General features: G+C 43.5%; 1 protein-coding gene across 4 annotated transcripts in view; it reads left to right on the top strand.

Annotated features, from left to right (window-relative positions):
- Positions 1–17614, top strand: part of PCBP2 (poly(rC) binding protein 2) — a 1588534-nt gene that overhangs the window by 1443595 nt on the left and 127325 nt on the right. For 3 of the 4 annotated variants that reach the window (XM_044083912.1, XM_044083913.1, XM_044083914.1), the window contains exon 13: positions 1235–1871. The exons of the other annotated variant lie outside the window; for it this stretch is intronic. In XM_044083912.1, coding sequence (XP_043939847.1) covers positions 1235–1574 — 340 coding nt within the window. In that variant the 3' untranslated portion in view covers positions 1575–1871. Of the gene's footprint in view, positions 1–1234; positions 1872–17614 lie in introns of those variants that run through there. 4 annotated transcript variants of the gene reach the window in all.

The raw sequence follows: 17614 nt of genomic DNA on the forward strand, positions 1-17614 counted from the left end.
ATCCATACATTTGCCCACCTTTTTTCCCTAACCCACAAAACAAGGGGGAAAGGATTCTGCACTCGAAGTGCATAGACAGCTCAGATTCTATCTGGACAGGACTAAATCTTTTAGAAAAACTTATCAATTGCTAGTCAGCTTCACAGCAGGGGCAGAGGGCAAGGCCATTTCCAAACAATCTCCGAATGGATAGCACACTGCATCCATTTCTGCTACAAACAGCACGGGAAACTGCCCCCAAAGGGGGTCAGGACACATTCCACCAAGGCAACCTCCACCTCTGCAGCTTTTCTGAGAGGGGTCCCCACCAGGGACATCCTGGAGGCTGCAACATGGACATCTCTTCATACCTTCACGAAGCATTACCACCTGCCTATCTTCTCCAAATCCAGGGCAGGCTTTGCCATCGCAGTCTGACAGGGCATCCTAAGCAGCCCCCATTCTTCCTGACTGCGTCCACCCTTTTCTTCAGCTTTGGGAATCAACCCAAATGTGATGACTGCAACAGTGAAACGTGAAGAACATTGTACAGTTGTGTGCACTTACCATAAATGTACATGTTCGAGCATATTCACTGTTGCAGTCCTGGTTTCCCTCCCTCCACCCCCCTTGTGTGTGTCTCTCTCTGTCTCTTCCTGTTTCATTACATGGAGTTTTTGTTGTATTTACTTTCTGCTGGTGGTGGTCTCCCACCATAACCTAGCTCCCTATTTGGGGGCTCCTGACAGAGCAAGAAAAACTGATGTAATGGCTTCCAGCTGCCTGATTTTATACCACTGACGACCTGTTGTCAGTCCTGGAGTGACTGCAACCGACACAGAAATACTAAGTCTCTCGTATTCGGGACGACTGAGGGCTACCCCTGGCAGGATAGCCCAAATGTGATTACTGCAACAGTGAATACACTCGAACATCTACATTTATGGTAAGTGTACACAACTGTACTTTCTGTGCATCATATTTCACTTATTTTGTTGTATGTTCAATATTAAGTGCCCTGTGTTAGCCTTGTCTGTAACTACTGTTTTTCAGTTCCTAGTGCTGACCACTGGAAATTGCTTGTATTTGTGGAATTTAAACAATATGTTTTTGCCTAGGTCAATAATGAATGTTTGTTCTGTCAGGCTGAGACTCACTGAGTTGGGGTTTTCAAGTTTTTTTTCCTTTTGTGCTATCCTGTGTCTTCCCTTGTACCCAACCCGTTCTGTTCCTTTTTTTCTCTCCTCTGTTGCAGTTTAGAAAATGCTAAACCCTCATCCCAGGCTGCCTCCACGGTCCCTGATCATCTCAGCATCAACCTTTCTCAGTCCTCCACCCCTTCTTCTTCCTCCTCAACCCCTTCATCACTGGCAGCAGCGGGGGGTTCCTCTGATGCACCCTCAAGCCTTCCCACCCTTCCGACAGCCCCTTGTGTCTCCAGTCTCCTTGGCATGAATCCTGTCCCTCTCTTGGCTCTAAATGTTGTGTCTGCTGCTACGGGGGCCACCGCCACTACAGTGCCATGTGTTACTAACAAACTGACTGCATCTAGTGTGGTAAAGAAGTTGGAGAAACGGAGGTTTTCACCTTACTGAATTGGTGCTTGTTTATATAAGGACAGTTAATTGTCATCTCAGTAGTAAGAGATGTAAAATTTTGAGTCAAGTTTCTGAAGCAGCTGTCTAAATTTTTTGAAATGTGATTAAGTTTCCAATATTTGGTGTATCTCATCAAAAATGTAAAGTATTTTCTTTAGCATTCCTGTGGCTTCTTGTACTGCATTTTAGTTATGATATATTGATTGTTATCCAACTGATATCTGTAAATGATAGTGGTCATTTTTTTGGAAATCTGTTATTTTTTGATTAGTAAATGTTTTATGCTCCCCTCAACTCTTGCCAAACTGTTTTTTTTTCTTCAGCAGATTCTGATGGTGTGATTTCATCTTGTCTGTGTTGAATCTTTGTTAGAATTTGATGTTTTCTTAAGGGTCCAGCATTGTTATAAAGCTGTCCTTTACTAGTGATTATTTTAGTTTAAGGAGTGTCAAAAAGGGTCCACAGCAGTGGGACACCCTTCTGTTGCTGTGCACCTATTGTACTTTTTTGCCTCATTCAAAGGAAGTTTGTATCCCAGCATTTTGACTAACAGTGTGTCTGGGTTACATATACATTTTGCCATTGTGGTTCACATCATGGCTTTAAAGGGTCTAAACAGGACAGTTTCAAAGACCCAGTTAAGAAGTACATATCCCCAGGTGTAATTCACTGCTGCTTCCTTCCATCCATTGTAAGAAGGTGTTGACTTTTCTCCCCAAAATGTCCATGTTGATTATAAGACACAAAACTGTCAGACTGCATATTGTTCTGCATTGGAACTAATCAAGTGACACTTGTCAGATTTCTTGTTAAAACAGCTTGTTTCAGTTAGAGCTGCCTGCCTTGCTCATTACATCTCTGAAATAGACATTTGTTGAAGGGTGTAGAATAGCTCACAGCAAGATTCACTGGGTCACCATTGTACAAACGGATTAGACAGTGCGGAAACCCAAGGTAAGTAGTAGTATGTGCACACCCTGTTTGGGTCTGTCAGCTTAACTCCAATCTCCTGTTTGGATCCCTCTGGGTTCTTTGAAGGCCTAAGCCTTCATCTCTGCACGCTTCTATTCCATCCAGTGGTCAGTCACTGATGTTACTGGTGACTGCTTGACCCGTTTGAGATGCTCTTGAGAGGCTGCTTCCCCTTTCTGCAGTTGTGGGTATCCCAAGCTTCAGTGATAGCTTTCCCTGTTTCTAGGAGGTACTAGCCTTCTCTGTAGAGTGGTATTACAATGTTTTGTGTGTGTGTGGGGGGGGTACATCCTCTTCCTTTCAGTAATTCATTTTTGTTGGTCAAAGTATAGATTTTTTTACACATCAGTACTCCTTTTGTCATCCGTCTGATTCTCAGTAGGTGTCAACTTTTTCACTTGGTCACAGTTGACCACATGCTTGATGGAATTTTGCAGTGGGTATATAACGCTTAGGTAGGTACTAGGCTATCGGCCCTGGGGCCTATACAAGCCCAGCCAAAAAGGTATCCCGGCTTTTGCCACCCAAGAAAATTATTTTCCTGTGCCATTGTCGAGCAGAGCCACAGAGGTGATCCCCAGGGTGAATTTCCTATTTCCCATCCACTCATCAAGATTTTTCTTGAAGAGTGCTAATGAGGAGCTTTGTTTTATGTTCATAGGTTAGTACTAAGCTAACTGCCCTTGCGAACCATTTTAAGCCTAGCCAATTATCCCCTGTGAGACTCAAACCTTGCATATTGCATTTGTAAGGCAAACACCTTAACCGTTAGACCACCAGAGAGTGCAAACTAGAATTCTGTTTCATAGGTTCATAGGTTAGTAATAGGTACTTACAGGGAAACCTTGACTTGTATAACTCCTCATGTTCAGACTTCCTAAGTGATGCTGGATTCACCAGCATACATTTGACTGTATATTACTCTGTTCCAATTGCAGTATCCTTGGTGTTAAAATCCTTGTTCTCTGTTTACAGTGATTGTCGTCAGACTTTTGCTTCTGAAGCAGATGAGTGGAAAAAAATTCTTATTACAGATTCTCCTTGTGAAATAATCTTCCTTAGTAAGACTGTCGTAAAACGGTGGTATTCTAGAGTGGAAATGGCATCCTTGCCCTTGCAAGAACTAATGCTTAACTAGTTCAAGAGAATATGAAATCATTTCATTCCTTGTTTGGAACCTTTTATAACTGACACACTTTGGTCATTCTGAAGTTACTATGATTACAGAATTCTTATCTCTATATGTCCTTTTCTGGGGAAAGCATATTCAGCATCTGATTCCTGTACCAGGCAGGCTGTAGCAAATACTTTAGGAATTATTTTGCTGCTACTTTGGCAAAGGTTATTTTATTACTTCCCCTGTATTCAGTTACATGCATCACTGGTGTCTGAGGCATCATTTCTTCCTCATTTTCCAAAGTGGAAAAACTCTAGTTGATTTTCATATCATTGTCATTTTTGGATGGCACAGGCCCCTTGGACCTTAAATGTTCTGCAACCCAAGTTTAATAGTCTGACTCATTGAGGGGCTGGATGGATGAGGTTGAACTGCATCGCTGAGTGACATTTCTCTACATCCGAAACTGTTTTGCCCCCTAGTCTCTCCCTGATTGATGCAGTCTCCATTTAGCCCATTCATTTTCCACCATTTTTCTGCATCGCAAATGATGAGAGCAACAGGGAGAAAATTACTGTTTGGGTCCTCTTAGGGGAAAAAAAATTAAAACCTGGAAAGAAAGGAAACATTTGAATAGTTGACACTCAACTTACCTCAGAATATAGAAGGACCAGTTCTGAGAAGTGGAGGTCTTTTTTGTAGGTGACATTGCATAGCTGACTGTAAAAGGACCTTTGAGGAAAAGCAAGCCTTGAGAGATGTCAGAGTTGGGTGCAGGCAGCTGAGGAGGGGGACATCTCCATTGCAGGATGGTACTGAACATTGTGGGCTTTACTCACAAAATCCCATTTTCTTCCTTTTTTCCATGTTCCACAGCTTGTCTTGTATCTGGAAAGGGAGACTTAAAAGCAGATTGGTCCAGCCTAACCACGCACAGAGTAAGAAAAGGTATTTTTGCAAACTTGATTCCAAAGCCTTTCTTGCGAGTGCTTCCTATGTTACCACACCAGATAGAGCTAGCATAATCAGTTCTGAGACTGCTTCTGTATTGTGCCATAGAGAAGATTCACCCCCCATAAGCAGATTTATTTTTATTATAGGCTGCTTATCCACTCCCCTCCCAAAAAAAAAATCCCTTGGAGACCATTTTATCGGAGATGAACAAAAGTTCCTGGAAGTGAGCCTTTATTGGCTTCATATTTCAGATGTAGATTTGCTCATCCCCATGCACAAGTAATACAGGTAGTATCACAAGGCTCAAGATGAGACAGACATTTTCAGTTCACCACCTTGCTCTTTGCTAAATGTCTTAGATTCCGTGGAGAGATCAAATGCTTTGTTTTATTCTTGATGACATAGCTGCTACTTTTGAATTGCATGACAGTCAGTCGAACACCAGTTCACAGCAAACCGTGGGTATAAAGATCAAAATAATTTGTGCCGACTGGTGCTACTTTTTCCCAACACCTTGGGAACCCTGCTGAATCCAGTCTTAGACTCAGGTAATCCTTGTTTGTTCTTATCTCGACTGTTTAAATCAAGCCACCTGACTGGAAGATGAGGTATTCTATTCACTGTCCGTTTCTCTCTGAACCTGCCCAAGCATTATTAGCATGTTCTTGCCATAGGACAAGGCCTTCTAATACAGGCAGTTCTTTTCAGATCTTACCCAGGGGACAGTCCAGACCAAGCAGTTTCTAAAATCTCTAAACTACATGTCTGTCAATCTGACAGTCTGTCTGGGTAGGAGATAGCATGATGAAAATAAATTGTCTTGAATCTGGGAGTTAACATACTTCATTAAAATATTTTATCCTTTTAAGCTATTACTCCTACTTTTGCTATATTACCTAATGTTCATGTTTGACATTAAGGATGATAATTTATCCCAGTATACAGAGGGTGCACAAAGTGCTCTAGTTTTCTTTTTATAATTTTTTTTTTTTTTTTTTTTTTTTTAGGATGAGTGGAGCACTTTCAGATGGTCGTGTTTCACTGTTGCAGTCATCACATTTTGGTTATCTGCTTGCAGTAGCCCTCAGTCGGCTTGATTATCAAAGTCTTTGGTCCTGCGTCTGTTGCGGTCTCATCTTCCTTGACATCGGGTAGTCAGGGGTATAAAGCATGCAGCTGCAGCCTTTACATCAGTCTTTCTTGCCGTGCGGTGACCGAAGCAGAAGCAGTTTGCAAATGCCGGTTGGCCGACTCCTGAAATTTTCGTTTTTGAGTTTCAGAACTCAAGTCTTCAACTAAAGCTAAGTACCCTGTTGGGGAAACTTTCTTGCTCTAAACCGGTGTCAGTAAAGGTCAGTAATTGTATTTCTTGTGAAAAGCAAATACCTCATAAATATTTTCATTCGTACTGTATTCCTTGCCTAGGCCCTGACCACTACGTACCTCGCTGTCAGTTTTGTGCCTTATTTAAACCGCGAACTATTCGTCGTCAGTTCATTTTCGCTTCTAAATATTTTGGTACTCTGTTCAGTTATCGAGATATGTCTTCGGTAAGCCACCCGACTACCGACATTCCAAAAAAACGCAGAGATAGACAGGCCGCCTAGGTCCAAAGCTGCTGACGCTTCTCCTAAGCTAGTCGCCAGTTCGCTGATACTCAGTGAGGCGCTTTTGCAGCCCCTGATACCCGCTACTTCAGATTTGCAGGTCTCTACTGAGACCCATTCGGAGTCCAGTATGCCGTGAGATGCTTCAACTGTGGAACCTGCGTATGTCTCTACCTTGGATGGGTCCGGAGCCGCTGTGCAGGCACCGGCTTCTGAGGGTGTATTCAGGCCTACTGACTTGCATATTAAACAGATGCCATCTTCTTCTAGGCCTAAAACTCGAACCATGCCTAGGAAACTGACGCCCAGACCCGCATGGTCAGGCCTCTATGCCTAAAAAACAAATAAGAATGGCTGAAGACCTTATTACTTTAATCAGGGGAAGCCAACCTTCCCCCTCTGAGACCTAGGACTGAATTTGCTTATGATACTTCTGATCAGGATTCTGAAATTTCTGTCTACTCTGATGACCAGGATTTACCCTTATCTACCTATGAGGATTCTGATGCAGATGACTCAATTCCCTCTGCTTTTCCCCAGAGGATTTTTCTTTTGATGAAACCTTGCATACTGTTAGGGAGCATTTTCACTGGGAAAGCCAAAATTACTCTGATTCTAAAAAAAGGCTTAGAGATTTCTTACTTCTGCCCCAACACAGGCCTTTAGCCATCCCTCCTGTGCTGGACATTGCTGGCGATGCCTTTTTGGAATCTAGCTTGGCCCCTGACTCTCTACCTCCTGCTCCCAGAAAACCTGATAGATATTACAGGGTTCCTGTTTCTCACAAGTTCCTTTTTAAAAATCCTACTGCGGATCCTGAGACCATTTCACAGGGACCCAAGGGCATTAAGGCTACTACTGCCAAAAATCCTACCCCCACTGATAGAGATTCCAGTGTCCTGGATAGATGGGGTAAGAAGGTATACACCTCTGCATCCTTGGCCATCAGGGCCTTAAATTGCCACTTTTATGTGTTAAAGTATCAGCAGCATATTATTAGATTTCTTAAATAGAAAATGATGTTGATTCCTGATTGTGCTGAAAATAAAGATTTACAGGATTTAATGCATTCTGCTGAACAGGTTGGAAAACGTACTTTGCAGTGTGGTTTTGATTCACTGGAGGCATCTTGCAGGGCTGCTGTCACCGAGTCTGTACTTAGAAGGCATGCTTGGCTTAAGGAGCAGTCTTTGCCAGATCATATTAAAACTAAATTGCTGGATGCTCCCTTAAATCAAGACAGCCTGTTTGCTGACAAAGCAGAAGTTCTTAAAAAGATGGAGGAAAAAGCTAAGTCTATGCAAACTGTTAAAGATTTCTTACAAGTGCAGCCTCCTAGATTTAGTAGGCATTGGCCCTCAAAAACCTTCTCAGTTCAAACCCAGAAACAGCCGAACACCCAGGCTTCGGTCCCAGGGTACGCACAGGGCTAAGCAGTGGGGAGCTCCCACTTCCAAATCAGGGAGTAGTAAGACTCCCCACTTTGGTAAGCTGTCACAATGACTTAACTTTACAACTTCCAAGCACTTCACAACTGACTGCTCCTTTAGGGGGAAAGATTGCTCTGCAAGCAAAACTGGGAACTCATTACCCAGGACAAATTGGTTATAAACCGTTTCCTAAGGATACAGATTTCACTTCCACACGTTACCAACCCCAAACGGTTGGCCAGATCTACCCCCAAATCAGTGGGCAGAGGCTCAAAAGCAAGTACTCTCTCTGTTAAGATTAAAGGCTATTCAGACTGTACCAGAAGAAGAAAAGGGACAAGGTTTCTACTCAAGACTTTTCATGGTACCCAGAAAAGACAACTCATTGCGTCCTGTCCTGGACCTGTTTATCCTAAACACCTTTTTAGTGATTGCAAAATTCAAGATGCCAGCTCTTCACCAGTTGCTTCCCATGATAGGCAAAGCTGCCTGGTTGGCAACACTGGATTTAAAGGAAGCCTGCCTGCACATCCTAATCAGGGAATCTTGCAGAAAATACCTACACTTCAAAGCAGGCTGCATGCACTATCAGTTCTCTGCACTGCCCTTTGACTTATCTACTGTGCTCAGGGTATTCACAAAGTGCCTAGCTCCAGTTATTGCATTTTGCAGGCAAAGAAATATTCAAATGTACCCATACCTGGACGATTGTCTAATTCAGACAGAAAGCCAGGACATGCGTCTGAATCATCTGGTATTTGTACAAAAGGCTTTAACTTGTCTGGGGTACGCCATAAACGAAAATAAATCACAGCTGGTACCCTATCAACAAATTATATTCCTGGGAGCAAGCTTGAAAACTTCCCAGATGGCGCTCCTCACGCCAGAGAAACAAATTCATTTGACAACTTACTTCAAAGTAGTGGCCACAAAAACCCTGCTATCTGCAAGGCAAATACTGCAAGCCTTTGGGTTCATGGCCTCGTGCATTCTACTAATTCCAGATGCAAGACTGCATATGAGGAAACTACAATGGTATCTAAAAAGCCTATGGTGTCAACATTCTCAGGATCTAGAAGCAATGATTCCTATCATACCTTGCCTACGGTTAGAATTCCTTTGTTGGGCAGAGGCCTGCCACCAAAACAAGGGACTACCATTCACTCTACCCCCTGCAGCCCAAACGCTAACAACAGACGCATCAGACTATGCATGGATGGGCTCACCTGGCAGGGAAAGTGCATTCAGGGCAAATGGAACCAAAGTCAAATGCACCTGCATATCAATCAAAAAGAAATGTTAGCTCTACAGAATGCTCTGACAGTCTTCAAAGACCGCATCCTTCCAGGACAATTAATGGTAAAGACGGACAACACCACTGTTATGTGGTACATAAGCAGAGGGGGGTACCCATTCTTACCCTATCTGCAGACTAGCCATGGCTTTGTGGGACACAGCCTTGAGCTACCAAGTTCATCTACAGGCTCAATTCCTGCCAGGAAAACTAAATACACTGGCAGATGAACTAAGCGGAAATCTCGTGGACCCACACGAGTGGAAACTGGAACCAAAGATTTTGAACATGTCTATCAACAAATGGGGGATCCCAGATATAGACCCGTTTGCCTCCCCCCAGAACTACCAATTGGAAAAAGTTTGCACAAGGATTCCTTACAAACAAGCTTGGAAGGTGGATGCTCTGTCTTTAAGCAGGAAAAAATGTGTCCGTTTATGCCTTTCCTCGTCTGACTCTCCTCTCCAAAGTACTACTAAAGATCAAACAGGAAAACCAAGAATGATACTGATTGCACCAGACTGGCCACGCTAACACTGGTACCCCCTCTTGCGCAGTGTCACAGCTGGCCCCATGGCATCTACCTCAGACCCCTACCCTGCTGTCTCAGCAGGAGAGCCAGATTCTGCACCCCCAGCTTCAAACCTTGAGCCTGGCTAATTACCTAATCTCTGTTACCATCCCTCAGTAAACAAGTGTTGGATGTCATTTTGGAGGCAAAGAGGCCTAGTACTAGAAAATCTTATGCTGAAAAATGGAAAAGATTCTGTGCCTGGAACCAGACTCAAGGGATGGCCACAGCAGTGCCCAGTTTACCTCAGATTCTTCAATACTTAACTGAGATGCTTCACAAGGTCTGTTGCTGTCGCCTCCTCCCTGATGTCAGTGCGCCAGGGGTATAAAAGATGCAGCCAACGCCATTTTCTTCAGTCTTTCTTGCCGCGCGGTGCCTGAAGCAAAAGCAGTTCGCAAGTGCCAGTCGGCCGACTCCTGAGATTTTCAAGTTCGAATTTCAGATCCGAAGTCTTCATTAAAGCCAAGTACCCCAGTGGGGAAACTTTTTTCTTGCTCCAGACTGATGTCAGAAAAAGTTGATAATTGTATTTCTTGTGGGAAGCAAATACCTCATAAGGATTTTCATTCTTACTGTATTCTTTGCCTAGGCCCTGACCACGACATTGCTAGTTGTCGGTTTTGTGCTAGATTTAACCAACGCACTATTAAGTGTTGGTACTATTTTGCATTTCATTATTTTGGCAGAAAATTTAATTATATAATGCCGTCGGAACAGCGGACTACCGGAATTTATAAAAAAAAAACGCAATGATAAAGAAAAGGACAGGCATCCGAGGTCCAAATCCGACGACGAGGCTTCGGCTAAACCAGTCGCCGGTTCTCAGGCGCTTTTGCAGCCCCTGATGCCTGCTACCTCAGAGCCACAGGCTGCTTCAGACTTCCACATGGAGCTGACTAGGCCACTGGACACTCAAGGTATTGGACCCTCTGAAACTATTCCCTCAGATGGGTCCGGAGCCGCTGAGCAGGCATCGGCTTCTGAGGGTGTTCTCAGGCTTACACAAGTTATATGTGAAAACGACTTCAGCTTCAAAGGCAAATACTAAAGCACCTGTAAAGACAACGAAACAAGTAAAATATTCCCCTGGATAGACCTCCATGCCTAAAAAACAGATGCTTAAAATGGCCGAAGACCTAATTACTTTGATCAGGGGTTCCCATCCCCCTTCTGATAAGAGGCCTAGGCAAGAGATAGAATATGAATCTTCAGATCAGGTTTCCATTTCCTCTGATTCCTTTTCTGAACAGGAATACTCTAATCCTCCCTATGAGGATTCTGATGCTGAAGAATCTGTCCCTTCAGCCTCTCCTCCTGAGGATTATTCTTTTGGGGAGACCCTGCATAATATGAGGGAGCACTTGCACTGGGAGAGCCAAGATTACTCAGAATCGGCTCAGAGATTTTCTTTTACTACCTCAGCACAGGCCCCTTGCTATTCCTCCTGTTTTGGACATTGTAGATGTATTTTTAGAGTCCAGTCTGACTCCTGACTCTTTACCACCAGCTCCTGTTAAGCCGGACAGATGCTACAGGGTTCCTGATTCACATAAATTTCTTTATAAAAACCCTGCTGCGGACCCAGAAACACTCTCTCAGGGTCCAAAAAGGGGTCAAGGCTTCCACTGCAAAAAACCCTATCCCCTCTGATAGGGATTCAAGGGCCCTGGACAGATGGGGGGAAAAGATTTACACATCTGCTACCTTGGCTGTAAGGGCTTTAAATTGTCAGTTTCATATGCTTAAATATCAGCAATATCTTATGTCACTACTTAAACAGAAAATGTTGACAAATTCTGAATGTGCAGAAAACAAAGAAATGCAGGATTTATTGCATGCAGCTGAACAAGTGGGAAAGCATACTTTGCAATGTGGTTTTGATTCTCTGGAGACCTCTTGCAGGGCCGCTGTTATGGGTTCTGTCATTAGGAGGCATGCTTGGTTAAAGTAACAGAATCTGCCTGATCATGTTAAAGCAAAATTATTAGATGCTCTATTACAGCATGATACCTTGTTTGGTGTTAAAGCAGAAGAGGTGTTGAAGAAAATGGAGGATAAAGCTAAATCTATGCAAACAGTCAGGGATTTCTTACAGGTACAGCCTCACAGGTTTAGCAGGAACTGGCCTACAAAGAATTGGTCCTTTCCAGTGTCAGACAGGCCACAAAGAGGCAGATACAGACACCCCAGAGGCAGATCCCAGCCCCAAGGCTCATACAGGTCTAAACAATGGGGTGTTTCTACCTCCAAAAGCGGAGAAGATGAGTCACAGCCATATAGGAAGCAGTCTCAATGACTTTCCTCTGCCAGCACCAAGCACTTATCTTCTAGCACCTCCTTTAGGGGGCAAACTAGCACTTTTTTTCACAAAATTGGCACATGATCACCCAGGACAAATGGGTCTTGAATATAGTGTCACAAGGCTACAGGTTCCATTTCCACACCCTGCCAAGGGCAAACGGTATGCCAGACCTGCCACACAATCAATGGGCAGAGGCACAAAAACAAGTTTCATCCCTCATTGACATGAGGGCCATTCAGCGAGTACCACAGCAAGAGTAGGGACTAGGATTTTACTCGACTGTTCTTGGTGCCCAGAAAGGACAAAGCCTAGAGACCAATACTGGACCTGTCTATTCTAAACACATTTCTGGATATTCCAAAATTCAAAATGTTGACTCTACAGCAGCTTCTGCCCATGCTGGGCAAGAAGGCTTGGCTTGTGACTTTAGACCTAAAAGAGGCATACTTGCATGTCCCAATCTGACAATCATGCAGAAGATACCTCAGATTTATAGCTGGCTCAATGCACTGCCAATTATCTGCACTGCCCTTTGGCTTATCTACTGTGCCCAGGGTCTTCTCAAAATGCCTGGCACCAGTAATTGCATTTTGCAGACAGAGGAATACAAATATATCCTTACTTGGACGACTGCCTTATTCAAGCAGAGAACAAGGACATTCTACTACAGCACCTGGCGTTTGTAAAAAGATTACTAACATGCCTAGGGTACACAGTAAACGAAAATAAATCAAAACTAGTACCCTCCCAAGAGATAATATTCCTGGGTGCAAGCTTAAATACAACTGCCCAGATGGCTTATCTCATGCCAGACAAAGACAGCTGACTACTTATTTCAAAATGTTGGCAGCAAAGACCCAGTTATCTGCAAGAAAAATTCTGCAGGCATTGGGCTTCATGGCATCCTGCATTCTGCTAATTCATATGCAAAACTGCATATGAAGAAACTACAATGGTATCTAAAAAGTGTTTGGACTCAACATTGCCACAGCCTGGAAACAATTACCCTCATTCCCTGCCTTTTGATGGTCGGCAAAGGCCTGTCACCACAACAAGGGACAGCCTTTCACTTTACCCACAGCCAGGCAGACATTAACAGATGCGTCAGATTATGCCCCCCAGGCATAATCTGACGCATCTGTTAATGTCTGCCTGGCTGTGGGTAAAGTGAAAGATGCGTCATTATGCCTGGGGGGCCCATATGGCAGGAAGATGTATTCAGGGCACATGGTCCGCAAGCCAAATACATCTACATATCAATCAAAAAGAGATGCTAGCTGTTCAGAATGCCCTGACAGCCTTCAAGGATCTACTTCATCCAGGACAACTATTGATAAAGACGGACAATACTACAGTTATGTGGTACATAAACAAGCAGGGAGGCACACATTCCTACCCCCTCTGCAGACTAGCCATGACTTTGTGGGACACAGCATTGACTTAACCAAGTACATCTGCAAGCAAAATTCCTGCCAGGAAAGATAAATACTCTGGCAGACGAACTAAGCAGAAACCTAATGGATCCCCACGAGTGGAAATTGGATCCACAAGTCTTCAGCATGATAACAAGGAACTGGGGATGCCCGGACATAGACCTATTTGCCTCTCCTCACAACTGCCAACTACAGAGATTCTGCACAAGGACTTATCACAAGCAAGCATGAAAAGTGGATGCTGTATCTTTCAGCTGGAAAAACTTAACAGTATATGCCTTTCCTCCACTGCATCTCCTCCCAAAGGTACTCCTAAAGGTCAGACAAGAGAAGCCAAAAATGATACTGATTGCCCCAGACTGGCCCCGCCAGCACTGGTACCCAATCCTAAAGAACTTGTCTCAATGCCCAGCTTGGACATTACCTCAAATTCCTCACTTATTGACCCAACAAAACAGTTCAATCCTGCACAGCCAACTCAGGACCTTAAATCTGGCAGCATGGCAGATAATGTAACCATTCAAAACACACCTCTCTCTAAAGCGGTGATGGATGTTATTTTGGAGGCCTGGAGGCCTAGCACCAGAAAATGTTGCGCAGAAAAATGGAAGAGATTCTGTGCTTGGAACCAGGCACAAGGAATGGACATGATTGTACCAAATATTCCTCAGATTTTTGCAATACGTAACAGAGATGCTGGACAAAGGCCTATCCTTTTCATCAATTAAGATTCATGCCTCTGCCATTTCAGTTCATTACAATACCGAACCACCTGTTTTTTTCTCATCCATTACTAAAGCAGCAACTCAGAGGGGCCAAAAACATAAGACCCCCAAGGAGAGCACCAATACCTGCATGGGACTTCAATTATGTCTTGGAAAAACTCACACTGCCTCCTTTTGAGCCAGCCTCTACAGCTGATATAAAATTCTTATCCTGGAAAACAGCTCTGCTCCTAGCAATAACCTCTGCAAGACAAGTCTCAGAGTTACAGGCACTCATGGCTGTGGAACCTTTTATCATTTTCCATCCTGACAGGGTTTCTCTGAGGACAAACCCGACATTTATGCCTAAGGTAGTGTCCAGTGTGGCCCTGAACCAAACAGTTCATTTGCCTACCTTTTATCCAAACCCACAGAATAAGGGTGAGAGACTTCTGCATTCTTTGGACATTCACAGGCAGCTACGCTTCTACTTGGACAGAACCAAAGCTTTCAGAAAGACTGAACAACTTCTAGTGGCATATGCTGCAGGATCCCAAGGAAAGGCTATCTCAAAGCAGACTATTTCAAAGTGGATAGGCCACTGCATTCGTTTCTGCTGTTCACAGCATGGCAAATCAGTGCCTAAGTGCATTAGGTCACATTCAACCAAAGCAGCAGCCACTTCAGCAGCCTTCCTCAGAGCAGTACCAACCAAAGACATCTTAGAGGCTGCAACTTGGAGTTCAGTGCACACTTTTACAAAGCACTATCACTTACCTCTCTACTCTAAATCCATGGCAGGCTTTGCCACTGCAGTTCTGCAGGGTCTCATAGCCTCTCCTAATCCTATTTAGCCCCAGCCTCCCAACCTTAGCTTTGGGATTCAACCCAATTGTAATGACTGCAACAGTGAAACACGATGAACATAGTACAGTTGTGTACCTACCATAAATGTAGATGTTAGTGTATTCACTGTTGCAGTCCAGGTTACCCACCCACCATCCCCCTATCTGTACTTCTCTATTCTATACAACCTATGTGGTGTATTTGCTTGTAGATGAAGGAAGAGTTTACTTTACTGCATGCATGTTTATTGGCATAAATTAACCTACCCTTGTGGGAGCGCCTGACATCTGGGATAAGAAAAACTGAAGAAAGTGGCGTCTGCTGCCTCTTTTATACCCCTGGCGCACTGACGTCAGGGAGGAGGCGACAGCAACCGACGCCGGACCAGGACTTTGGAATTCAGGCCGACTGCGGGTAGCCTGCCAGCAGGGTAACCCAATTGTAATGACTGCAACAGTGAATACACTCGAACGTCTACATTTATGGTAGGTATGCAACTGTACTTCTTTGGTGTATTTGCAATTTTGTTGGAGGTATAACCGTGTGTGTGTGTGTGTGTGTGTGTGTGTGTGTGTGTATATATGTGTGTGTATAGATATATATATATATATATATAGATATAGATATAGATATAGATATATAGATATATATATATAGATATATAGATATATATATATAGATATATATATATATATATGTGTGTGTGTGTGTGTGTGTGTGTATAATTGTTTCCCTTTAAGGGGAGCACCTGACATCTGGGGCAAGAAAAACTGTTGTAATGGCATCGGCTGCATGCTTTATACCCCTGACTACCTGACGTCACGGAAGATGAGACGGCAACCGACGCAGGTCCCAAGACTTTGATAATCAAGCCGACTGGGGGCTACTACAAGCAGATAACCCAAATGTGATGACTGCAACAGTGAATACACTCTAACATCTACATTTATGGTAAGTGTACACAACTGTACTTTCTGTTCTTGCCTATTGGGCTGTCCACTGTTCCCAGGTTATTCATAGGATGCTTAGTTCCATTTTTTGGTAATTTTATGGTTAGCGGCATTCATATCTGTCCTTAGCCTGATCATCACAAATTAGTGCTATAGATCCCAGCGTGACTGTGATCCTGGAAATGAATTTCAGATTGTCTCAAAGAAGATGCAGTGTTCTTCCTTTCCCCCCACACAGATGAGCAGGTATTCATGAAAACAGGTGCCATTCTTAAATGCCTTTGGTTACTCGTGGTCTCCCTTTTGTAGGCTGCACAAGACAAAGATTCAAGGTCATCAGAAAATGTCTGATGTCAGCATGCACTTTGTTTGGAAAAAGTGATTATTTTTATTTCCTTCCTATAGAGATTTCAGATGGCTTGGGTTGTAGCCAACAAGGGATGCCATTTGTATAGCAAAAGCATAATCAGACCCTGACCTTTGTTAATTTACATGGAGGAACAGGGTCAAGGGCAGGCACATCAAGCTTGCGTATTGGCTATACTTTGTATTCCAGGTACTCACTGGTCAAGCATAAATGGTGCATAGGCAGGGGTGGTGTACTTTTTAAAGCAGAACTCATCTCTGGGTATGTTGCACCCCCTTTGATGTAGAATGTCATTATAAAGCATCTGGACTGGTTCACCTTCAGCTTCCTGAAGAGAGGTTTGAACCCAGAGGTTTTTGTCAGGCTCACCTCAGTTTGTGGTTACTCAGAACGTAGATTTGCTTGCCTCCTCAAAGTCACCAGACCCTCAGGTTCAAATGAGGATGGAACCATTTTCAGTCCCTTTTGAAAGAGGGGTCTTTGTTTTTCCTCCCATATTACTGTTTTCTAGTGTGTGTCAAAAGGAGGTACTGAATGGTACCAACCTGATCTTGATGCATTTGGGTGCCTTTTTTTTTTTTTTTTTTTTTTTTTTTTTGGCTTGGGCAACACTGGTTCTCTAAGGGAGCTGTTTAGAGAAGGGTTCCTAGTTTTCCCCATCATACAGCTTTCTTTCCAAACAACTTTGGAATACTGTGGAACCCAAGCTTAGTGTATCTTGGCCCAGCAGCCTGGAAGATGGGACTACATTCCTTGTGCCTCAGTCAGGGTGAAGTCTTGACTATCACAGATTGGTGCCTCCTGAAATTTGATAGCTGTTCTATTGTCAAACAGTTTCTTAAGGGCACCGTTGTCTCTTGTGCCCACAAGGATGCGAGTGTCTCCACTATGGGATGTTAATTTAATTTTTAGAAAAATGAATCCCTTTGATTCAGAAGGTTCAGTGCCAGTTAAATTCTTACCTTTTAAAGCACCTTATATGGTAATCTACAGTGACTGGGTTGCCCTTGGGAATGGGGCTAGTCTGTCTTTCATACCAGAAGTAATCTCTGAGCTTGCACTGAAACAAGCCTTTCGAGACTCCTTGCATTTATCCATATCCCCAGAATGAGGGAGAGATGCTCTTGTACTACAGTGATGTACACTAAAAACTGAGTTTATATTGACATAAGTGAGGATTTCTGACAGGAATGAATAGCAGTGAGTTCAGTTGCTCCTTTAAGTTGGGGGAGGCCAGTATCCAAGCAGATCCCAAATGGGTAGCTGATTGATTTTCCTTCTGTAATGGTCAGCATAAAAAAAAGATTGCAGTGGGAGAAGACCCCTTTATATAGGGCAGCTGCTACCATGATTGCATTTCTCAAGAATGTCTCAGCTGAGTCCCTGCAAGATAGCCCTGTTATGACCTCCATCCATACTTAATAGACTACTAAATTGGACAGATGTTCTTCATCTCACATTGCTGCAGTCCTTACTTATGGGTAGTC

This window comes from Protopterus annectens, chromosome 9.part0, assembly GCF_019279795.1.
Source record: "Protopterus annectens isolate FY-2018-M chromosome 9.part0, PAN1.0, whole genome shotgun sequence".
NCBI lineage: Eukaryota > Metazoa > Chordata > Ceratodontiformes > Protopteridae > Protopterus > Protopterus annectens.